The sequence below is a fragment of the Harpegnathos saltator genome, unplaced genomic scaffold (genome assembly GCF_003227715.2).
Source record: "Harpegnathos saltator strain DR-91 unplaced genomic scaffold, Hsal_v8.6 scaffold652, whole genome shotgun sequence".
In the NCBI taxonomy this organism is placed as follows: Eukaryota; Metazoa; Arthropoda; class Insecta; order Hymenoptera; family Formicidae; genus Harpegnathos; species Harpegnathos saltator.
Genome location: NW_020230485.1, coordinates 52921 through 79033, shown reverse-complemented (window position 1 = coordinate 79033; position 26113 = coordinate 52921). Strand labels below are relative to the sequence as shown.

At 43.3% G+C, this 26113-nt stretch overlaps 1 protein-coding gene across 1 annotated transcript in view; it reads right to left on the bottom strand.

Annotated features, from left to right (window-relative positions):
• LOC105186582 (semaphorin-1A) overlaps nt 1-21255 on the bottom strand; it is an 89425-nt gene extending 68170 nt beyond the window's left edge. Inside the window, exons 1-3 of the mRNA XM_025304853.1 lie at nt 21087-21255; nt 19645-19741; nt 14373-14424 (exon numbers count right to left, since the gene is read on the bottom strand). Of these exons, the coding sequence (XP_025160638.1) occupies nt 14373-14424; nt 19645-19741; nt 21087-21255 (318 nt within the window). The remainder of the gene's footprint in view (nt 1-14372; nt 14425-19644; nt 19742-21086) is intronic.
• Between the last annotated feature and the right edge of the window lie 4858 nt (nt 21256-26113).

Sequence of the window (26113 nt, the reverse complement as noted above, 5' to 3'; positions counted from 1 at the left end):
TACAGAGATCGCGTTGGCTCATTCGACTCGATCGTTTGCGTTTGTCCCGCAGTTTCGGCGGAAACAGCGGGAATTAGCTTCTCCCCGTCCAGAGCTGCTTAGAGAGCCTCTAGTCGTCGATACACTCGACTCGCTGCTGCTTCGGGGCGTTAATTGATCGTTATTTGCAGAAAGGAAGTAAGAACACGGCACATAAAACGGCGGATATTCGGCGACATGACGCCGGAGGAAGAGAGAAGCAGTGGGGCAAGGGAGAGGGGGAGAGAGAGAGAGAGAGAGAAAGGAATTAGTTTTCGATAGACGATATAAAAGTGTCGCCGCTATATTTCTCGAAAGTCGATATATTAGAGTGAGTTACCGTTCGACCGACCGCACGGGGCTATCCAGCTTTTTACCACGAAGCAACCATACCGTCTGCAGAATTTATAGATACCTAAAGAGCGAGGAAAGAGCAAAAGCTGCGCGCGCGAGCGAGCGAGCGAGCGCGAAGACGAACTTTTTGCGCGAACTGATGCTCGTGTAAGTTACGTATACGTGCTACGTGCACGGCGAATTTAACGAACGACAATACGAATAACGCCCTCAAATCGGAGCCGTTAGCGTCCGCTAACGAACAAAAAGCTATCCAATTAATAGTCACGGCGCGGCGCTGCCGCTTGACGTGATGGTTACTTTGATTAATTTGAATAACGTCGATTCCGCGGGGAAACAATTACCGCGGCGGCGGCGACATCGGCCGGCAACTTCTTAATTATATGCTGTATAAAAGTCACTTTTTATGCAAATGTCACTCCAAAGTCTACCCTCACTCGTAATGTACGAGGTAGCGCGAAGAAAACTTCCTCAAACGAACTTTTTTGAACAGAATGGAAAATATTTTTTTCTTTAGATTTTCTAATGATACAATCCCATAAATCATATAGATCTGGACTGTCTCCCCCTGCCCCCCTCCCCTCTCCCCCCCCTCCATGCTTCAGTAAGAAAGAACTCTTCGGTATAATGATCGTGTATCGCCATGACAGAATCTTAATTGAAAGATTCGTAATCGGGAGACGCCTAACGGCGAAAGACACCGAGATGATAAAAGACACCGTTATGTGAGATCTTTCAGGAATAATTGTCTCAAGGTACGCTTGAGAGTGGTTGACGTGGTTGAAGGGAAATAGTATAGTTGGTCCGGGACTTCTCTTCTACCGTCATACAAGTCATACGCAACAAGCGCGTGCAAAAATCAGACGAATTAAAGAGCGGAAACTCTTGGAATCTCCATCCTCAGGCGGAAAGATACTGCTGAAATTTTTACGTCGGAATTACGTCCTTTAACGGCCTAACGGACCGGCACGGCTGAAAGGCGCTTCTAACACCGCTTCTTACGGTATTCGATGCATTTTTTATCAACAGCCATCGCGCGCCGTTACAGAGCGCCGTGAACTTGCGAGCCGCGCTTCGTACGAGGCTGGACGCGCGACAATATTGTGTTTCGAGTAGGACAATTTGTCGCGAGTCAAAATGGAAATTCGAGCGACGAGCGGACGGGGCGAGCGAACGAGCGAGCGAACGAGAGAGAGAGAGAGAGAGAGAGAGAGAGAGAGAGAGAGAGAGAGAGCGCGAACGGGAAGGAGAGCGCTATCATGGAATACACATCTCTCTCTCTCTCTCTCTCTCTCTGTCTCTCTCTCTCTCTCTCTCTCTCTCTCTCTCCCTCCCCACGTTCCTTCCTACTGCCTTCTTCCGTTCGTTCCGTCTTCCGTAGGATATACACGTAGATACGCGCGGCATAAAGTACACACCGGCGAGAAGCGTATAGAAGGAAGGTAGAGCGGCAAGTTTTTACGCGAGCATCCCGAGTGAATGACCGGTCAGAACCGCCTCTCACTCTCGGCACTTCAGATCAACTCCCGCCATCGTCTCCCTTTCTCTAGTTGGCCACAAGAGGAACGCTACGGGATACATAGACTGACAGAGATAGAAATAAGCAGAGGGAGAGAGAAAAAGAGATAGACAGAGAGACAGAGAGAGAGAGAGAGAGAGAGAGAGAGAGAAAGAGAGAGAGAAGGAGGGAGAGGAGGGAAAGAGCGCTGCATTAGGCGGCGTACACACCGGCAGGTGTCCGCCTGCACTGTCCTTAGGCTTTCGCTTAAAAACCGCTTAAGGATATAAAAAAAAAAAACGCACCATGACATATTTCGTGCAAAGTATCGGAAATAAATTTGCAAAAAATTAATTTCGGTAGAAGAGACGGCTTCAGGATGGCTTGAAACGCGTCCAAAGGTGCGTCCAAGTACGTCTAAATGACCTAAATACGCGTGTTGCGTGGCATCTAGGTACTTTTGTTACCTCGCGATCGTCGATCCTTTTAAACTTTTGCAACGTTATCTTTCCTCCTCGTATGTTTTATTCCGATTCTAATGCGATGGTGCTTATGTTGATTTTCTCCGAGAGTGTTCCAGCTTTCTCCAGTCTTGAAAATTTATTTATTTCAACAGAGAGCGGTATCCCAGACAGACGTAAGTAATGCTTTAAAAGTTTGATTTGGAGTAACGAGATAGTTTTGAAAATTTCTATCCGCCGTAACGACGACAACGAAGACGAATGCGTACGGTGTGCGTTTGCGCACAACCCACCCCCCCCCCCCCGTGAAATTCGTCATTCTTTTTCGTTTTCACTCTCGCGGATCGCTTCCGTATGCATTCAACGTGGCTATTATCATGACAAACGCCCTATTTGTTTTTCCCACTGCGAAACTCGCAGTGCGAACGAGCCATGCACTCGCGCCGCTCGAGATTGTGGCATAAATAAAAATATGCGCTCTATAGGCATATTTCACACGAAGAGGAGCAACACTTTGTCTTTCTCCTCCTCCGTCTCTCTCTCTCTCTCTCTCTCTCTCCCCCTTGCGAACGAGAGACGTCATATCGATTCTTCCTTCGGTAGGAAGCGCGCGAGGAGCGTAAATTATGCGTTATCAGCGGGCGCCGATAAGTATTAGTCTAGTTCAAAATTTGTTAGGGAACCGAGAGAGCGTGAGCCTGAGCGCATCCTGAGTGCGCACTTCGCAGGCCGTCGCGCGAGCCACGGGAAAAAAGGCCACGGCAAAGTTAGATGAATCATGAATAAATTTACGCGCCGAACCTTTATTCCGGAATGATCCAAGTTTCTTTATAGTATATACACCGCTCATCAGCGGTAATATCGAAACTTGCGCGTCGCGAGCCGAACATAAATCGCACGTGAATTAGCTGCACCGTCGTCGTCGTCGTCGTCGTGGAAATTACCGCACGCCATACAGGGTGTCCCGCGCGAAACGGCCAAACGCTCGTGCAGAAGCGACGCTGTCGCGACAGCATCGCGGCGGCATCATCCTGCGAGCGAGCATGTAGGATTTCAAATTATTATCGAGAGAAGATCGAAGAACGCGCAGAACGCGGCGAAACGGAGCGATCGCACTCAGGGAGGGAAATGGCTGACCGTGCGCGATCGTCTTTCAGCGGCGACCATCGGCATCGGATGTTACGACAATTGTCTACGCAGCTTCTCCTCGCCTTTCGCTGATGCCGATCGCTGCTGAGGGACGATCGCGCGATCAGCCATTTTTAGATCCCCTCCCTTCACTGCTAACTCGAAATTTTCCTCGCGGCTTTTTAAACAGCGGCAGAGGATTTTTCTAGCGAATTTCAACCGTCGATTTGATTCGACTGCTATATAATTCCAATTCTCGATGTGGAGAATCGTTGATGTCTCCCGTGATTGGATATGATTTTTTTAAAAAGGGACTCTCGGTGAAAGAAGATATTGCAATTTATTGACGACATGAATTGACTTCGGCTGCTGGCGAACGTGCCGTTGCATATTAAGAAGAGAGATGTGGCTTCAACAGGATGGAGAGCTTCGTCGCATTACGTAAGAATAACGCGTACATTATTAATGCGCTCAGTGCGGATGTCTCGGGTCCGAGTCGACATTTTACGACATACGTCTGCCGACTCGGCTCCGTGTTATAATAAGCGATTAAACGTGACGATACAAAGTCAACGTGGCTTCGCAAACGTTTGTTTGCGGCGTGTAAGTATGTAGGTTAGGATTGATAGGGTTAGATGATAAAATTGTCCATATTTAAACAAAACAAAACTTTGTACGAAATTATTTGCTAGCATATGCTAGCACGGATACCATGGAAATTCGATGTGCAGTGAATATTTTTATGGGGATATGTAGGAGAAAAAATTGTCAATCGACAAATGTTTGAACAGCAACAACAACAACAACGAGAAACGATCACGAATCATCATCCGATCTACGCATCACGTACGACTCCGTACGATTCTTTTCTCATGTACCTGCCTTTCTTTCTCTCCTGTACGATCTAGAGTTTTAAACGTTCAAACGGTCGGACGTACACGTCGGGCACACATAGCGATCGCGCAGAATAAAAGAAATCTAAGATATCAAGAAGCACGAAAGGAGGATCATGTGAAAAGCGACACTTTCGGGCGAAAGGGACCGCTGAGAGAGTCGCGGTGCGCGGAAATTTTCAAACGTATATTTTCCAACGGAGGGAGGGGTCCTGCAACCGCAAAGGACGAAGTGAATCTGCAAGAGAGAGCTCAAAGGAAGGAATTTACGTGCCGTAATAAAATAAAATAGACGTACGTGGTCAGGGCGCGCACAGAGAAATCAAAGCGAACCGCGTATAATCTGATAGCGCTGTTAGTGACAGAATACACTAAAACCGCAGCACTTCTAATCGAGAATCGTCGGGAATAAGTAACGATAAGTCCAAGCCCGACTGAATTTCGGATTTGCTAACACGATATCAGATAGATAATAACAGAGAGATCAAGGGGGAGGAAGAAAAAAGAAAGAGAGAGAGAGAGAGAGAGAAGGGGAGAAACAGTTTTCGGTCGAGGAGAGATTGTGACAGTTCGTTGCATCTATAAATTTTAATATATGGTACGGTATAGTATATGTGTATAAAAAGAAAAAGAAACAAAAAATATGTAATGCAGAAAAATTGATCTACTGAGGATTACTAAAAAGCAACTGTCCCCGTTGGATGCCATACGTGTCGTAAAACTCATTAAGTGAGCGATGTTGTCACCATTCTTTCACCGACTAAACACCGATTAAACAACGGAGTAACAACAGATCGGATTATATTAATGCAAATAAAAACCAAAAGTAACTATGTTTTGGCCAATGGATATTTGTCGCATTTTTTTCCAAACTCTAAACAACTGTATAAACTCCGTAACGATGCAAGAGAAGATCGCCCCTATCATCCTGGTGGAATAAATCACAATTAATTATTTGGAAAGTTCTAACACCGAAACGAAAAAGATCGCCCGAACAAAAGTCGCTTCAATTGCGTTTCCGAGTGTTACTTTGCTCTTCGCAAAAGCACAATAAAACACAAAAGCTCTCTTATCTCTAAATCACGCGGTTCATTATACCGTAATATGAAATATCTCTTTAGAAACTGCCTCAAGACCAACAATTTCCAGTTATGGTGATCTCTTGAAACATATTTCTGCCTATAATATCAACTGCAAAATATGGCAGAAGCCGGTTGTAATCTCGTGAATGCAACGTGACCCCCCGATAAAGGCTGATGTGACAGATATATCTCCTATACCTTCTTCTTTTCCAGGGAAGTTTTACTCTTAAATCTTGTTACACGCGTTCGTACGTACAATGATAAAAATATTAATAAAATAATACAATTATATAACTCACTGAGAGATACGTACATTGATGATATAACAAAATAATAATAAAATAAGCATTTCAACTTTAATGTATACATGTACCTTAATTATTCGATGATTCGAAACATGATTTTTTTTAATTATATTAAAATAAAATTGATAAAAACAGCATCCTACAGGTTTCTCTTTACTTTCTCTTTATTAATTCACCGGCCAGTCACCGTACATTTATAAAATAGCCGCCTGCGCATAAAACTGCAGGCTGCAGGTTGAAAGCGCAGTCTTCTAATATTTTCTCTCTAGTGCAGACACAAATAAATCATAATATTGAATTTGAGGAATATTTCTCTGTTTCGCTCATGCAAACATGCATCTTCCGAAGAATCCCTTCACGGCACATGACCAATTGGTAGACAAGTTGTGAGAAATATTAAGCGAAGGCGCAACACGACCGGTTCTCCACCTTAGCGCTCTATTTATTCTCCGTCAACAGTCCGGAGCAGTCCGATGCATCGTACGTGAACTCAAAACAGCCGAGACAGCCATCTTCCTCGGCGCAGCGTGCTCTCTCAAGAGGCACTCCGGCAATAATAAAAACGTCAGATCGCCCGGATCACATATACAAACGGCTTGCACGGAAAAGTTTTGGAAAATTCTCCTACGAGCGAGCACTCGTTCACGATCGGAAACTCGTCGGGATAACGAATTACCGACTACTGCACTGCAAAATTCTCATTCGAAGAGAGAGAGAGAGAGAGAGAGAGAGAGAGAGAGAGAGAGAGCTCGTGTTAACAACACAACACTTCCGACTGATGATGTCCGAGTTGAGGTAACACACACAGGAATCAATCACGTATGCATGCGTAATTATTCATATCGCGCGCGGGAGCATCGTAATCGAAACAATTTGGCTGGAAAATGCAGAATTGGTTGCTCCTCGAAGAGCAAAGCGCGATATATTTTACGAGTAATTAATCGAGACCCCCCGCGAGAACTCGCTAACTTCGTCCCTTTCTTCGTTCCTCACTTCCCAAGATCGCGTGCGTCCGTGTAGAGGATAGAGGGTTCAGATTCCTTGACCGAAAACAAGGTACCGACGAAGGGACGTTCGTCAAACGATTGCGAAATCGGCCCTTTGAAGCATCGACACGTATCGCAAACTCACTAATTAGTTCAACTCGTGGGTTGTATCCCTCGATCATTAGAGAACGCGAGAGCTTGCGCTGCTCTCCCTCTCATTGCTGCTGATAATTAACACTAATACTATTGACAATGAGCCAGGACCTAATGGGGCACAGCTTAGTACAACAAATGTACGCAAAAGATCAATCGACTTCTCTATCAGTTTCTAGCTGATAGAAAGTCGCCGACTTGGTTATTATAGAAGATATTATAGATATTGTTAATATTTTAGAACTGCCTAGTCCAGGTTTAATAATTTCTTTCAGCAACAAAAATACGAACGTACTTTCTGCTCTAACTTAATATAAAGTTACAGATTAAAGAAATGTTTGTAGAAATGTCTGTTTCCTATCTGTCCGCTTAAAAAGTATAAGGCTCAACAAAACTTTACTCACTCCGTCACTACAGTTATATATTTCGCACATTTATAGTACATATTTAGCTGCTGTTATAAAGCCAAAATGCTTCTGCGGTCGTTGAAAAATTCAGCTACTTTTGTACTTCCCTTTTTTTCATTGCACCGATCGAATCAATCATCGCATGATAAATTCGAGCTGATATATACTGAGTTATCCATTCATTACTCATCAATTATTTCTCTATCAAGTCAATTTGATTTGAAAACTGAACCTAATCCGAACTGTATTTAATTCGAATACATATTTTATGATGTCGCATAAGGAATTACACGTGCACGTGATGAAAATCGTGTGGCAATAAACAACAAAGTGACTCTATTTTACGTACAGCCGCGCGATACCCATCATGCCATGCTCGAAATACACTTGGAGGGCGGGCTTGATTGCGTCTTATCAACCGAGCGTATAAATCCCCTAAAAATCGCGTCCCCAACTCGGGGGAAGTTTCCCTTTGAAAGAGATCGAACCTTCTATTATCTCGTCTTATCGTAAGCGGAAATAACACTCGTTCGTTCGAGTTGCCGGCGGTGACGGCACTCGAGCGACTAAATTTGCGACGCCAGCCGGCGGCGGCGGCGGCGGCGGCGGCGGCGGCGACGGCGGCGACGGCGGTGGCGACGGCAGACTCAATTAGCCCCGCGGAAAACTTTCACGGAGGGATTACGATGTCAACAACGTCTTTCTTGCGCGAATGACGTTCCGCGCGTCAGGCAAAATTGTTGTTTATCGGAATGGCAGTCTTCCAAGCGTAGTCGTCCGTCGTCGCGCGCGCCGTCAGCTTTTGAAATCACGTCAAATGCTCGACTATTTAAGTCTAGTTTACTCTGCCCCGCCGTCACCGCGCCGTCCTTATCCCCCTCCCCCCCGTCTACCTCTTCCTCGCCACGTCGGGCCTCTCGGGGATGCGGATTATTTCTCTATCTCCGCACAGTTTCGGAAACATCTCGCGCGACTTCCATCAGACGCGCGAATAATTTGAGAAAAATTGCGCGGTGACGACTCGCGGACTCGACGTCGGCGTTCGCGTCGAAATTATGTTCGGCGGAAGAGAAGAATTGCTCGCGACATTTTTAGCTCGATGAATTTCGCACACGTATTCAGTCAGTGTCCAGTGTGAAAGAGGTCTGTTTGGTGCACGAAGAGGATTTTGATGACCAACATTTCAACGGTATTTTATAACCGAGAAACATGTCAACATTCTGCTTTAATTCAATGTCCTTCCCTCTGATGTTTATCCCTGAGGAAATCTACCGTTGAATTTTATTACCTTTTTAACCAAGCATGACCCGAACAATTGAGGGGCGACTCATAATCACCGGAAAAACAGGTTTCACCTATTGGACGTTACAGGCGCTTGAAAATTCGCCGAGGCGGCGGAAGTTCCGCCGACTTCTCTTCCACCGACTGTACTATTCGATACATCGAGCTACGCCCGAGAAACGTTAACGAATGCCGATAAGAGAGGTCAATTGAATGAAAATGTGCTCGTAAGGTGCTTAATATAAGCCGCTTAATATAATAGACCAGTAGGCATCGCGCGAAGCGTTACAAAAGTACAAGAAAAAGGCCGTCCTCCTCTTACGTGAGAAAACTGATTATAGCTTCTCTCTCTCTCTCTCTCTCCCTCTCTCTCAGTAAACAGCCCGTACATTACACCCCCGGCGGCGGCCGAACAGCTCGTTGCCGCCGAGCCGCGATTCTACCACATCGTTTATTATTAATTCCGAATATCGGATCGGACATGAGCTCGCGTATGCAAATGAGAAGAGCGAGAACATTAACACGCGTATCGAGGCGTTTCGCAGGAACAAGCGCAAAGTCCCAGAGCAGAGCGTAGTTATCGGGGTTACGATAACTCTTTTATAATACGCGGCGCGGCGATTAAAATTACGATGTAATTAGCAATCAGGCTCCGGGCACAGTGACGACGAGAGCGAGAGAGAGAGAGAGAGAGAGAGAGAGAGAGAAAGAGCGAGGGGGGGGGGGAGAGAGAGAGAGAGAGAGAGAGAAAGCATTGAGCGTCGGCGTCATGCATTATGGAAAGAGGATGCGCGTTCGTTCCAGCGGCCGCCTTGCTCCGCTCGATATCCGCGCGCGGTTTCATATGTATGCATATCGCGATATTTTAATACATTTTCCAATTGATCTTTATTTATGCGGCGATGCGCGATTAACATATCGCGCATACGTGGCGGGAGAGTGGTCATCGAGGCGGCCTCGCGGGATCAAACGGGACCGAAGTGTGTATAATCTCGTCGTCGTCGTCGTCGTCGTCGTCGTCGGAGCGGAGATGCCCGTGGCGGCGATCCCCCGGCGTTGAATTTTTAACGTTAAGTTAGTTTTCCAATACAGCGGTAAACTGATTTGATTGATACAACATTACGTTTTATTCGGATCTTCCGCGCGATAACCGTAAAGCAGCGCGCGGAGGATCTCTCGGTGTTTTTGCGCAACGTACGCCCGGATGGAGCGCGAGAGCGGATGGAAACGGGAATGAATAGTATTTCATTCGCATTTCCACGGAGGTACCTCCACGCCGCGATAAAACCCATCCGGTACAATCTACTTTGATACTGCTGTATCGCGAACTGATAATCACTCACCCTCGTTTTCGTTCCGAGCGACGCATCGCGTGGAATATGCAGCCTAAGGCAGAGTTAATAGCTCCCCCCCCTCCCCCTCTTCCTCTCGCTTTTTCTGTCATTTGTCGCAAAAATAGCGATAGATTGGTCGCAAACTGCACGAGACACTTAGCAAACCGTCGTGGTAACGGGGAGGGGGGGGGGGATAGAGATTCGCGAAAGGAAGAAGTCAAGCGGGAAATATAGGATAAACCTGCTGTTATTTAAGCAGTTCCTGGGGAAGGATAATACCGATCAGTCGGGCGGCCGTAATGTGCGCGCGATTGAAACGGTGTCTGTTGAAGTTAGCGCGAGACGTTTTAGAAATTATTGAAAAACAATGTTGGTTTTAGTAGCATTTTTCATAGTTCCACAGTTCCTGATAAAAATAAAGAAAAAAGTTCCGTGTTCTTAATACGAAAAAGTCGAAGCTGAAAAAGTGTCGTGCTAACTTCGCGTTCCAGCACGACGCAGTCTCCCTCAAGGTACAAGAAGCCGGTGAATAATACGCTTTCTGACGAGAGTTCCCCCCGTTAGTTCTAAGCTAGTTCTGCAACAATGAAGCATTACGGAACAACATTCCGACGATTAACAACTCTGTACAATTTTAAATATTCGCCGTCGGCACGACACTCGGTGAAAACATGTCGCGCCCGTCGACTTACCGCACTTCTGACGTAAGTAGTTCTAGCTTGTTCTACTCGAGTTCTATACGATTCGACCATTTATAGTCATTGTTCCGCCGTGATTATTTTTGAATTAATTTTAAAGTTAAAATTAAGTTAAAAATAATTATACGGCGGAACAATGACCGCAAATGGTTGTATGGAACTCGAGTAGAACAAGCCTGGAACTACCGTCGGAAGTGCGGTAAGTCGACGGGCACGACATGTTTTCGCCGAGTGTCGTGCTGGCGGCGAATATTTAAAATTGCACAGAGTTGTTAATCGTCGGAATGTTGTTCCGAAATCCATAGTTCCGAAATCCGAGCTCCATAGTTGTGGAACCAGCTTAGAACTAACGGGGGAACTCTCATCAAAAAGCGTATTATTCACTGGCTTCTTGTACTTTAGAGAAGTGCTGTGTCGTGCTGGAACGTGAAGTTGGCACGACATTTTTCCAGCTTCGACCTTTTGCTATTAAGAATACGGGACTTTTTTCTTATTTTTATCAGGAACCGTGGAACTATGAAAAAATGCTACATTGCCGAAGCTAACATTGGTTTTTTAATAGCTTTTAATTTTTAAAACGTCGCGCTAACTTCACAGACACATTGGAATGCGTATCGCGGGAACGAATATGAACGTTTCGGGGCGTAAGGAAGAGAGAAAAGCGCAGGAGGACGAGAGTGGGATATTTCCGATACGCTGTCGCGCGGCTCGAGCCGGATTCGGATTCATTCCGCGAACGAGCGAGCAGAAGAATTATTCGCAGAAATGACGACTCGGCGGGGGGAAAAAAGCGCTTAACCGGCGATCCTGCGAAAATAGCTAAACTGCATCGAGTCGTCCGCGGAGGAGATATCGGCGGACCTTCGCGAGTCCTTGCCGCTATCTTCCATTACGGTTAAATCCTGCAAATCGGAATCGAAACCGGGGTGTCTCGATAGACGGTCGATCGATCGATCGGTCGGTCGGTCGCGATACCGGTGAACCGGCGAACCGGCGCGCGCTGATTTTTACGATTCTATTCTAGGCGGGGGTGTGTTATTGGCCGAGCAGAGCTGTCTTCGATCGATCTCCTCGCCTCGCCTACGTTACGCGAAGCCGCGCTACGGAGTCAAAATTCTCTCCCGCTTCCTCTTCCCCCTGTCTACCCACCATCCCTCTCTCGCTCTTTCGCAGTTCGCGCTAAATCTCGTCTCCCGTGGGTTCTGCCGAGTGCCAGTTTCTAGCGGAGTTTCGCCGCGGAGATCAATATCGCTTTTGTGACTTTTGCTCCGCTGTCTCGCAGGAAACGTACAAGTTAGGTACACATATATGCGCAGTAGATCTGTAAGAGTAATCAACGTCGGCTGAGAGAGAACGGCTGGCTGCTGGCTCGTAACTGCGGGAAATCGCATCTCGGGAATAACACTCTCGTGAAATCGTGTTTTTAAGCCGAGCGAGATGATTCCCTCGCTCTCTCTCTCTCTCTCTCTCTCTCTCTCTCTCTCGCCGTGGAATCTTCCTCCCTTCTAATATAACGAAAAGATCATCTATATGTACACGAAATGTGTGTGTGTGTGTATACATGAGTGCGCGTGCGGTTGCGCGCACGTGCGTATATTTTTGACACTATCGAACGATCTCGATTCTTTCCTGATGTGTTATAGTTTTTTTCTCCTGTTTCTCTCTTTTTTGCACGCCGAACCGAAATACACACGCTGACTTTCTGAATTTTTCTGGGTCTGAACATTTCTGGGTTGTTTTCATCGCGCGTTTTTAAACCGACCGTTTCGCTCACGGTGAATCCGAACGTATTGGGAACAAATTTGTGGATAAATACTGTGTTGCGCCCGAAATCGTCGGCAGCTGCAATTCGCGGCGCTCGTGTGATCTCTCTCAGCGGCTCAGCGGAAACCTGTCAATTCGAGCTTGGACGTAGTTCGTTCGATAAGGTGGCGCTATAACGCGAAAACAATTACAACGATCGTATTCAAGTGTATCGTGCGAGCGATCGTCCGATATGTCCGTTCGCTTCTCTCCGCCCGATTCTCCCCTGTTCCTTCTATTTTTCGTACACTCGTCGTCTCCAGTATTGACGTTTCTCCGAGACTGAAATACGCGCGAGAGCGATACCGATAGCGCAAATCCGACGCCCGATGAATTCGAGAGGGAAAGCAGAATTGAATAAAATCCTCGCCAAAGAGGAGGTCCGTTAGACCTCCACAGACGCGCGGCGTTCCGGTTATCGCCTCAATTACGTAAATTAACTACGTAGGGCGAGCGTGTCGGTATCCTTGTGTGAAAACAGTCTTTTCGTGAGAAGGGATTATTAAGGTTCTTATCATTTGTCGCGATTTCCAGGAAGTCGAGTAAGAAGAGATTGCGGCTATCGTGGCAAGAATCGGATAAGGGCGTTCGCCAGCTCGCTGTATAAGTTATCGAACCCCCTAATGAAAAGTACGAATTCTCTGAGTTACCCTACGCGTGCATGAAACGTTACGCCGAAGAAGGAGGAGGGTCGACAAGAGCGTCCTGCGTCTGCCCCTACAGGATTCTCGAGAAACAATTTTTTTTTTGTCAAAAATAACCGGTAGGCGAGACAAGAAGCTCGATCCACAAGCCCCCCCCCCACTAATAATTAATTTTGGCTTGATGGATCGAGTTTTTTCTCACCTAATGGCTACTTTCTACGTTCCTAATGATGATACGATAGGAAGAAAAAAAAATTATTCTTCGAGAATCCTGCGGGGGCGGAAAAATTCTCATCCGACAAATTTATTTTTCATTCGCCAAACGGCGCGTTATTGTCGCGTGTTTACAAATCATACGCGTTCTTTCAGGTTCTTCCAGGTCGTGTTCGTTGCGTAAGGATTGCGCTCTTTTAGCTGCAGTCGAGAGTGAGACAGATAAATGGATAAATATCGGTCAGATCAGAGAGTTCATTCGTATGTATTTGCGGCAATTAAAGTTCAGGAATTAAATATTAAAATGCAATTAACAATGTATGTACAATCACGGACAATATCGAGTCATCTTCCGAGTAGCTTTATTATTCCGTCAATAATTTCGTAGAATTGAGTCAGCTTCTCATTAAGGAAGTTACCCAGGTGAATTTTTACGGCCTTCAAAGATTCCAATTCTTTACTGTTTCAAACTGTTCAAACTATTTTAGAGCGAGTGAAACAGATGGTAGCCCGAAGGTGCAGTGCTCAGGAAAATATGATAGGTAAAGATAAGATGTCCCAACCAAAGTCTTTATCAGGATTAATAGTTTCGTTAAATTTCATAAAAGTTCATAGTATATTATTCTATTCCAATTCCACCGAACACGAAACGTGATTTTTTTTCTAGAAAAATATTTCAGAATCATACAAAATTTAGACATAGATTAAACATAGATTACGAATGACTTTACTTCTAATGTTAATTTCCAATGATTTCCAATTTTATTGACTAACTGCGAACGAAATTTCTGACCGATTGAATAAATAGTTAAAGGTAGAGGGAGAGTGAGTGAGAGAGAGAGAGAGAGAGAGAGAGAGAGAGAGAGAGAGAGAGAGAGAGAGAGAGAGAGAGAGAGAGAGAAGTAAAAACTTCAGTGAATCGTTAGCAGCTCTTTTAATATTACAGATGGCTGCAATAAACTGTAATTCTTTTTTATTTTTGAAATATAGTAATCCACAGAGGAAAGCGCGAGAGAGGAGCGAAGTTATTTAAATCTTCCTGTCGGTTCTCCAATTTAAATCATTCTTTGCCGAGCTCTAGATATTGGAAATGGTTATATGGCTCTGTACTCACCTGGTCGACGATCTCCGTTAGATCATGCAGACTTATGTTGTAAATGGCGTTCCTGAAAAACGAAACAAGAGCGTTAAATCCCAGCTATAAATCGCGACCGTAATCTCTGCGTTTTCTGCGTCGCCGCACCAACGGCGACTCGAATACGAGCGCGAGTAATTACAATTCAGACGGCGAAAATTAGCGATGTAAGAAACAGTATATATACCGTTAAATCGACGCAAGAACTTCGTCGTGTTTAACGGATAAGGTCGTAAACAAAAGCATTCAGTTTCGAGATACTAATAATTTTTTACAAATAAACCTGATGACGTCAGTCAGCGTTCTCTCTCTCTCTCTCTCTCTCTCTCTCTCTTTCTCACAAATGTCTCACAAAATTCTATTTTCTTTCTAACGCTTTGCCAACTTGACTTTGTTAAAGTCGAAAATAGAAGTAACTAAAGTTTTAATAATAAAGAACAATAAATAAATTATACATTTAATAATAAAGAACAATAAATAAATAAATTTGCACAAATCTTTTCCTCAGCACATTACAAAATGCCTCAGATTAGTCTCAAAACTCATAAGAATGGAAATGACAATACTTCGCGTATGAATTTCCAACGTCATCTGTTGGGTAAATTCAAATACGAACTTTCTGAGCGGGGTTCAATATATCTATATATAACAGAGTGCATACTCGATCAAAGGTGAAAAAAGACTGGAAGGGTCTGCTAGCGGCACATATGAATTTATGTTTATATGCAACTTTGACAAATGAACTCGGAATAAATATCTACCAGTGTTTTATCTTTTGTTTTATCAATCACCAATCGATTTTATTGACGCTCGCTATATTTATAAAATGAATATCCCCATTAGCGACAATGATAATTTGTGATAATTGCATCTGTTAATTATAATCCTTGATAAATCAGATAATACGTGTCTATATTCATTCTACAAATATATATCCTTACTGTAAATTATATACAGGATGACTGGCAGGATGAACCTCTGTCAGGATATCCGTCGACGAGAAAACAAAGCCATACCATCTCATCACAGGCAACATTATGACGACGTAAAGACGTTTAAAAGACATCTTAAAATTCCTAAGGCGTCTTAAATCAGATCAGAAAGGCATCTTTATAACGTCCTTAATAAATCTTACGCCTTGATTTAAAAAGTCTCTGAGATATTGTTTTAAGATGTTTTAAAGGCGTTCTGCACGATATAGGTTCCTTAAACTATAATCGTTCAAAGACGTCTATAAGAGATATTTGGTAACAACTTGAAGACGTTTACTTCAGATGTCTTTTCGTAACGTCTTATTGAAGATATTTCTTAATTATGCATATCGTTTGGAATGTCACTGAACGGTCATTTAGTTATCTCCAGGAAAATATTATAATTCAATTAAAATCTTCTCATAAATTGTTTTAGGAAAAAATAACGATTAAAATTCCAAATGTTCAAGCTTTTCAACAGAATCAACTTTCTATACTTAGCTTAATACGTGTGTTATTAATTTATTCATTTATCTTCACGACGAGTTTACTTGATCGCTAAGTGAAATATTCATATATAGCGACAATGACGCAAGAAAATAGAACAATCCACTTACAATAGTCATTCTTAGTATAATAAAACATGAAACGGGTAGATTTATACCCGTCGAATAGTCGACAGTATTAATATTATTCACTCCACACGAGTCAGAATTCAGCGGGCAAATAACGAATTTTTTATGTTAACCTAATATACAGAAGCGCGTGAGAGTATATAATTTTCCTACGGTAAAATAGAAGAACTATTTTCTGATAATATCCAACTTTTCAAATCTCGCAGACGAAGCTGCGTGCACAGAAGAAATGAAAGTGCGAAAGATAAATCAAGTAAAAAAAAAAAGAAAAAAAAAAGAAAGGACTAAAGGGAGAGATGAAATTGGAGTCGTAAAAGATTCGCGCTATATATCTCGGATGTAATTGATTTTACGACCTAGGAACACTGCGCTGACTGTTGGCGCGGAAGGCATGACCGGGGAAAAAATTAAATTATTTTTTGATCCGTATCAAATTTCCATTAGCCGATGCATTTGTATCGGATCTCACAAAAAGATACGCTTTTGATGTCCGCCGACGGCTTCAACGACGTAACCGGAGCGAATTGATAAAATAACATAAGATAAGAGAGAAGATAAACGAACAGTCCATCGGCGTGGAGGAGTGAGGTAAGATGGAAAGGAGAGAAGGATGTAATCGAGGGGTACATTTGCGAACGGGAATTATCTCCCTTTATGACCGTGGAATTGATGGTGGATAATGGGATGTCTCGGATCGTCCTTTATTCGCAAATCCTTTGTACAATTTAGCCGTTTCCTTGACACAAATGCCAAACACGATCGGAGATTAGAGACCATTCTCGCGAGCGAAATAATGGTCCTTTCAATCATCGAGTAAATAGTTTCACTTAAAATTAGAAAGTGTGTCTGACATATTCCGCCATCATAGAAACAATTCTTTTTTAACCGATTGAAACATTCGCTTGCATGAAGTCTCAGAATCCACTCTGACCTTGACTCGGACGTTTATTTTTACAGTTCTGATATTTTTATCATCGCTGCATGTGGATTTTCACTTTTCCTAAATGAGATTTCGCTCCAAGAAATTTAGAAAGCGAAATAGAAGCCAGATATTCATTGGCAACGACGTTGTACTTCTTTTATCCTCTCTGTCTCTCAGGAACTCTCAAACGTTTCCTTGCGTTATCGTTATTGTTATTATTATTGCGATAATAACCGAGGTCCGTAAGACTGCAGCTGCTTCGCAGAGTTCTATAATGCGGCTGCTACAGTGCTTCGTAAAATACTTAGACACATCACGGCATCGGCGACACGTTATCGTACCTTTTCTAACGAAGCCGTTAAGACAAAACGCGAGTACTCCGTTGCCACACCATTGCCAGCCGTCAGAAATTTATTCTCGCATTGACCTTCATATAGTTCAGACATGCACCTCGCTCCGTATTTAGAAATCCGTCGACTTAAACCTTAAATCTCTAATGAAATTCAAAGTTCAATGTTTCTTTGCCCTAATCGCTAATGATTGCATCTAAACTCGCAAATCGTTCCTGCCGACAGACAAAGTATATAATGCAATAATATATCTAATTGTGATTGCATCACTACCTGTGCAATCATCCTTGTGTTCTATCTCTTGCTTCTATTGTAATTCGTATTACCAATTCAGAATTCGGTTATTTCCCTTTGTGTTCCATTGTGCTGTGCAGTCATGCACACACAGATATGTTTAATTAACTATAATTATCTCCGTATTTTACGGCTACTTTATATATATATTCTTTTTAATCTTTTTTTTAATTTTTCTATTAGCTATCTGATATCACATTTTGCGGGTTTTATTTTTAATTTTGCACACACACACACACACACACACACATATGGACGTGCGTTAACAAATATTGTCATACAGATTCGTCGCGGTGACAATTTAAAAATGGAAGATATGAAAGTGCACATTTTCGCCATCTTATGCAATCTTATTATCGCAGGAGTAAAAATTGCAACGCAAACTCAACGGGAAACTTGTGTCGTGAAAACAATGCTGTAAATGACCGAACATCTCAGAAGTGGTTTGCCAAGTTTCGAGCAGGACTTCACTTAGGAAGATGCTCCACGCTCAACAAGGACTTGCTCGGTTGATGACAGCCAAATCGCCACTTCAATTCAAAATGAATTCTACCAGAAGATAGATTGCTGAGATACTCCGAATATCTAAAATATCAGTTCGTAACTCGTTTGAAGAAACTTGGATTAACCTTTTGCGTAGCAGCGATAAGTATACTTTTTACAGACATATTGGATTTGCCATTTCGAATTTTTGAAATCTACTTTTAGATTTATAATCAGCGATCCAGAAAACACAGGAATGCGAGATTTCACAGAAATTCGTCAGGTAGAAAAAATATGCCACATAAAAGTTTGAACGACACGATGTGTGAGTGATTCTCATTGAACGAGAGAAATTATTTAAATCGCGTCTCTGCAATTTGCTCTGTGAAAATAACAAAAAGAGCCATTTTTAACATTTCCCGGTGACTGATAAAAATATATATATCATTTATACGTTATGCGAAAATGATCCTAAAGTGAAAGAAACAAGTCGCCATAGGCACAAAATCTTCATATTTAGCATATTCTTCCGATATTTCAGCATTTTTAGACTATTACTTGCTCTATTCACTTTAAAACGGCTGGGACAGTTTAAAACATTAAAAAATTTCAATCTCTGAAGGCTGTCAAACTCGGCCGTTAGAAACTGCATAACTTCTTTAATAAAAAGCCCGCTCAATTTCATACTGACGGAATAATAAAGCTAAAAATTTGAAAGATACGTGACATTGTTAAAAAAAACGTGACACATGCATTATTAATTAAATTTGCATCATAATATTTCAATGTTGAATTTTAATTATTGCGCAAAAAAAGCCGGACGAATTGTTTGTTGAAGCAACCCAACCCGATACATTAATATTATCCAAGAGATTGATATATAAATCAATTTTTTCACTTCGGACAATTATCATAATCTTCTATTGCTATAAACATCGTTGTTTCGCTCAATTTCTATTACGAAAATGATCAAGTACTAATCACAATGAAATACGTCAACTGCGCCAAATTTGCTTTTCAATGACGAGGTAATTAATTGTAACAACAGAAAAGTTGTCTCGACCAATTTGTTTCGTTGAATGTCCCGAGTTATCTCGCTCCATTGGTTTTCTCATGAAAAATCGTCTTTGTTGTACTCCGAAGAAAACTGCCGTACGGATAATATTCCAACTTTCCAAGCAGGCACAGTCGTTAATCTTACGTCCTCCTCCGACACTCAGTTGCTACGTGGAAAACTAGACGCCTGCATATTGCAGCTGTGCTAACGAGATTTTCGCTTGTAACAACGAAACTTTTGCTTCTTTCTCGCTCTCGTAGCATTCAGTAGGCGAACGCGCTCGTCGTCGGTCCAACGTCCGCCAACATATTCCGGCTTAAGATGTTTCTCCGTTCGTCAGCGTCGACGCTGCGCGCGATGCTGCGTCACACTCGCGTCATCTACTTGATGCGTAATCGAATGAATGACTGTTAGCGTCGGCGGCATCCGGGCCTCGTGGCGCGGATGAACGCGGCGCGTTCTGACTGATGACTATCTCATTTATGTAAGCCGCCGTGGTAAAGGGAACGTGACGAAAAATCAAATCATGTAACAATTACCTGGCACCAATGAGGATCGAGGTTGTCGCGCGCTCCAGGAGCTTGAAGTGCTCCACGTGGCTCTCATTGCCGAGGAACCGCTGCCCGATCACCTCGCCTGTAACAATAAGAAAAGGGTTTCCCTTGAGTGATACGGCTTGCGCGTCTCTTCTGTGTATGATATATCCTGCTTCTTAGGTCCTTTATCGGCAGTATAGCGAATTTTATAGGCGCAATTAATTAAATCTTATTTATTATATATTATACTTATCTCTATAATTATACTTTACTTTGTTAATTACTTAATTAGTCGCGATAGCATTATAGTATACGTCACCGGTGATCAACCGTGACATCCAGAATTGGAAACCATTTCGGTAATTATCACTCGTGTAATATTAAGTTAATTTGAAAGGTTCTTCTCCCTACCGGCGCTGATCAATAAACAAAGCAAAGTTCCGGGAAGAGAAGTACGCTGACACGCAAATGAAGTATTTATGACGAAAGACTTCTGAATCAAGATATCTGATATCTGAATGATTTATACAAATAGACGTATCATTTTGTTGCCCAGGTTCTCTGTTTTTTTTTTTACATAACGATATAATTCCAAGATTCCGCTATAAATATATATATATATATATTTCCCAATAAGCATTCACAGAAGCTATGTATCGTGTTTTTCTCTTTTTATGAGCTGTTTGAGCACACTCGTGACTCACGCTCCTTGCATCGGTGAATAAAGCGTCTGTGTATAAATTATCCGCGAATGCATAAATCACTTGTGCATAAATTGTATGTAGCCGTTGATCAATAATGCGTACGCAATATTCCGGAATTGATGAGCCATGCCTCGTTCACAGATATTTAGATTAGTTATTCAGAGTAAATTTCTCCTCTGCGAAGATATCGAGAAAGAGAGGCAAACAGCGAGAGAGAGAGAGAGAGAGAGAGAGAGAAAGAGAGAGGGGGGGGAGAAAAATTGTTGCGACTTTTTAATTATCAATATTAACAAGCTTTCACAGATAACGGCATCATCGATGACCAGCGGCTATGATGCAACCGTGCTGCGTTAATTTGCACCTCAGATGTAATCAATTTTTAACAGGCACTTAATAAATAAAATATACGAGATCAATGGCGAGTCGATGAAATGCACTGACAGATGTTTTTTATCCACTGGCGAAAATACAACTCGCACGTATTTATTTAACGTATATCTGATTCTACAAACTTCGTTGAATTTTTGGAATGATCAGTTAAAGCCGGCTGTCGACGTATGTCAACACCCTCGGTGTAATAAAGCAACTATCCACCGCACAAAATTACCCGAAGTATTTATCTGTTTTCGCGAATGATAAACCTTCATCATCGAGCATGCATCGTTCTTGTTTTCGAATACTTCTTGGTCTACTTAAATGTCAAAAAAGAAAGCGGGGGCGGGGGGTCAGCACTGAACTGACTTGTATGATTTTGTTGTCGGTACGTCTGTTTGAGGGTCTTGAATATCTTCCGGGAGACCTCTGCGCATTCTCGCGAGTCCTCGAGTTCACCAGTCGCGACTGTACGGAGGGGCGGGTCGCATCTGTGTAAAAAGCAGTTTCTCGACGAGCCCTTGATAGTTTCGATCATGCTTTCGACTCGGGGGAAGAGAGACGGACGTCGCGGTAAATGAAAATCCCCGGGAAAAAGACAGCCAGGCGCGAGTATAGGGCAGCCTTGTAGAGAATCGAGAAGCGCTATGGCGCCACGACAACACGCCGCAACGGCGACGCATCGGCTGCATCTCGTCGACGGAACTTGTTACGATAAGCGGCGAAGGGATGACGGCGGTGGCTGAGGGGAGGATTCCCGGCAAGCACGTGCAAAAGAGTATGTAAAAGAGCGTCTCTCCGTCTTTAGTCGACGATAAAACGCCGCGCCTACTTTGTGGCAGCCGTTCTCTCTGCGTCCCCTCTCCCCCCTCCTCTCTCTCTCTCTCTCTCTCTCTCTCTCTCTCTCTCTCTCTCTCTCTCTCTCTCACCCTCCTTCCTCGCTGCCTCTATCGTGCTCTTTCCGCGATTCTCCACTCCCGTCTCTCAGTGTCGACTACTAGCGGCACTCTATGGAGCGCGTTTCGCGATTCTCTCTTCAGCAACCGACCTATAAGGCTGCCGCCGCCGCCGCCGCGATCTTCCGATCCCCTTTCGCGAGCGCGAAGTCGAAAGCGGTCTTTCTCCCAGATATATACCGCCTTATGTTTTTTTCACTCGCGGCTGTAGCGGTTCACATTGCGGCATGCGGCACGAAGCACAGGTGACGGCAGGTAAGGGAAAAGAGAGTCAAAGGAAAAGGAAGAAGAACGGTTTGTACGATCCTCTACGTGTGGAGGACGCGACAAGGCGCAGCTAGAATTCTTATTACAGAGAATATAACTTCATACAGAGGACGTATTTGAACTCTACCGAGCGACTCGGGGCAGATTCGGTTGAAAAGATAAAGGTTGGAAAATCGGTAAAACACGTGTTCGCAAAAGCTCGCTTTTTAAGATGGACTTTTCAGAGGACAACAACGACAAAGAGAATGTATCGTGGATAAGTGGCTTCAGAATGTTAATGCAACACTTTCTATCTGCCTTTGAAGGTAATACCAAACTTATTTTGCTGTTTCCCGAATGTCATCATCGTCATCGATCATCATCCAGTTGGGTTGCGTAAAAGCGAAGTAATCTCTCTTTTTGCAAAACCGCGCTGAAGGGCTGCCGAAAATGAGCATCAGGACGCATTTCAAAACGCATGAGGTACGAAATTAAACGACGCGTACTCATGAATATTACAGTCGGAAGAAGGCTAGAGCTCAAATGGCATTCAGAATCGCCATAGCGGAAGCTTAAAGACATACCCGCTCAATACGTGAGATCGTGCGGATGAGTTTTCCGATACGTTAATCGGGTCGGATAGCGTTCTCGTCCGACACTGATCTGCTCTCTATATTCGAAAGAGCGGAAGCAGACGCTCCCCCTCACTCTCTCTCTCTCTCTCTCTCTCTCTCTCTCTTTTTCCCTGTCACTCTCTTTCCCGTCCAAGAGTTGTGATCTATAAAAGCTCAAGAATAATCCCACTCGCAACGCGTACGATTCCTATCGGCAGAACGAAGAGCACTTATCCTTCCTCCCCCCCTCTCTCTCTTCACTCTCTCTCTCTCTCTCTCTCTCTCTCTCTCTTTCTGGCCCCTTTCTTTCTTTCCACACATAACTCATTAAAAAAAAAGAAAAAAGAAAAAATGGTGAAACGTATGCAGCAAGATCTTTGCGGTTCCGATCGGTTTTCTGCCACTCGGTGGTTCAACAGAATTTCTAGTTCTTTCAATAGTATTATATATCCCGTGACGCGTCAATATTTTCCAAATCAAATTTGTTATTTGTTCTCGAGAGAGAGGCAGAGAGATTTATACGCGAAGAAAATCACAATACGCCGCAGTGAGAAATCACTTTAACGGCTTTACCGTTCCACGGCGATCTCTTTCTCCCATGCGTTGTACACATCCAAAGGTGTCTCGCGCGCTGGATCAGGCTCGCGTATTAATATACAGGGTGGGACATTTAAACTGAGACGCCGAAATATGTGAAAAATAAAATAAAATGAAAAGTCGTATTTTTTCTTCGTGTTCTCCTTCACGTAGCTGACTGAATTTAACGACGTATCGCAGAGGTCGTTGAAAATTGTTTAAAAATCGGAGAAGTTAATATCTTCTTTCTTTTTAATTCTCTACAAATTTTACGATTAATTTTCTCGGAACACTTTGTGCTCTCTCGGATGAGACTTTTTTTCTTTTTTTTTTTTTTTCCATACGAGTGTCTGGTATGAAAACATGGTGGCAGTCTGTGTGAATTCGCAAGTGTATACAAAGGGAAGTTCCCGCCGTGGTTACGTGGAAATTGTTCTCTCGACTTATTATTATATTTTTCTCATTACACTCCTAATTTAGCACGAAGAGAATGTTTCTGGTGAATGCCAACATTCGTAAGTCGAAAAGCATCGTACATTAGTTCCAGCTGTTTCAGCGCGAAATCCACACAACGATCCGAAGACGCTTGAAATGATCGGAGTTAACTCGCGCACATACTCGACACACGTCGTGCGAGACAAAGTAATTGTTCTCACGGAAGGGAACAACAATCGTGACATCGTATATCGTGTATCATCCCGACAACGAATTCGTCCTATTTACCCCGTCCGTACAAATTTCATTATCGATGCATCAAAATAATTCGATCGTTCGAAATAAACGCGCTTTGTACATCGAAAATGGTTAACGCAACGGATAAATATTTCGTTAGTTATGTCGTTGCTGAACATTGCTTTTAAACGTTATAACTCGTCGCATTGATTTCCGATATTATGATGCTTTAAATGTTAGATATAATTTCTCTTCCCTCCCCGTGCTCCGCTCCTCTTACATATGCATGCTACAATGGCAAATCTAATAATTAAGTTGATACAATCAAAGCAACATAAATTATTCTTGCAAAATTGTTTGATTTATTTTGCGAGAAAGAGAGAGAGAGAGAGAGAGAGACAGACGCGTGTCAAAGCTTCAGTTGTAAAAATTGAAATTCCAGCGAGCATTTTGCAATAGAGCGAAAATATGTATAACATATTTTTTTTTCTCATTCACCTTTCTCCTTGCAAAACGAGCAAGTGGACGACGCAGAACGACGACGACGACGACGACGACGACGACGACGACGACGACGGTGATGACGACGACGATGACGACGACGGAAACAAATAGGACCCGTAAACAATCGCCTCGTCCTGCTTCCCTCGAGCGAGTTAACTCGCTCGAGAGGTTAACGAATTTCAAGTCGTTCGAGACTTGACTAAAATTATCCTCCTACGCTATTCGCTGCAGCGATGTCTAACTAATCAAGAGTGAGAAACTTTCGAACAAGAGGCGTGCGTATCTTTGGATACCTCGGATAATTTCAACGTGCGCATGTTGGCGATCTATATAAAACAAGAACATGCATAAAACAGAATTTCTGTTCGGGAGATCATTTCGCATGGTCGCGGCGATATCCAATTAAGATCGAATATGTCGAGCTCGTTTCCAACGAATGTTCCCGTTCCCTACGACGGGGAATTACACACGGGGAAACACACACGCGTTAAAGTAACAGTCCTAATGACGGCTTGATCATTTAGGTTTAGAACAGCTTTCATTAACTTTGACCGATCGATCGATAATTCGATCGGTAACTTTATCGAACAAGCGTTAGAAGCGAAATTCATCATTAGACCTCAAATTAGAAGCAGCGAAAATCTTAGTTTTAAAACGAAATCATTAGACTTTAAATTTAATTAATTCGAGGTTAAAAATAAAATTGGAAACGTCAATTCGTAAGTCTCAGTTACAGCTTGGCGCATTATTTCGCCTTTCTACGTTCGACTTTGGAACAGTAGAAAAGAATTACATATTGAGTATGTAATAATTGCGAGGGAACTAAGGAATGTAGAACTCTCTTTTGAAATGAAAACATTTTCGTCACGATGCGCCTTTTTGAGCAAGTTTGAGTCGAAATTGGAGCTTGATCCGTGATCGGAGGAAGCGATATCTAAGTTGGAGCCACTTTGCAGTGCCGTTTTCGCGATTCTTTCAGGCCGACGAAGAAACGATGAGAAAAATCCGAGAATGTTGTTCACTGAATGAGTTTACCCAGGGTCGCGGCATTCGCCATTGATAGAGCCATCTACGCGCGTCCCTGGCTTCTGACATTACTCGTGTGACTATAACGCCGGGAGATAATATAATATCCAGCTGCTGCCGGCTCGTTCGTTCGACTAGCGGCAAGTAGAATTCAAGAAAGTGCTCCGACTCATTTGCAAGGCGAACATATTTCCCTCCGCTCTTCGGCGTATCTTACCTTAATTTCGACAGCGTTGTTCTTTACGACCACGCGATGCATATGGATGCGGTCACTAGCTATGCGGCCACACTTTGTCCGCCGCCTGAGTACAGATTCGTGTGTGTGTGTGTGTGTGTGTGTGTGTGTGTGTGTGTGTGTGTATGTGTGTATTGTAATCACGGTTTACGGCGGAGGGTGAGTTTGGCACGCGCCGACTCTTACGACGTAATTTCTTATTCTCGGCGTCGTCACCGCCTCTCATCGGCACGCGACCGATGTCGATAACGATCGAGCATCGCCTAGGAAAATGTACGGGGTGTCCAGATATAGTTGAACAATTAATTGGACAATTAGAGCGTCGTAAATGGAGGCACGTTATAATTCCACTTGTCAGCGTTAGTCTGCGAAGCGACAATAAGATTCGTTTCCACGAGTTATCGTTGCGCAAGTGTCTGAAATATTCGCGTTGAAGCAACGAAAGCAAAGACGAAATAATCCGTGTCCTCCGCGAGGACACAATTGAATCAATTTAAACTCGATGCATTCAGGATATAGATCGTTGTGCGGATTTAAGCCTGAAGTGCCAAAATGCAATCGAAGCTT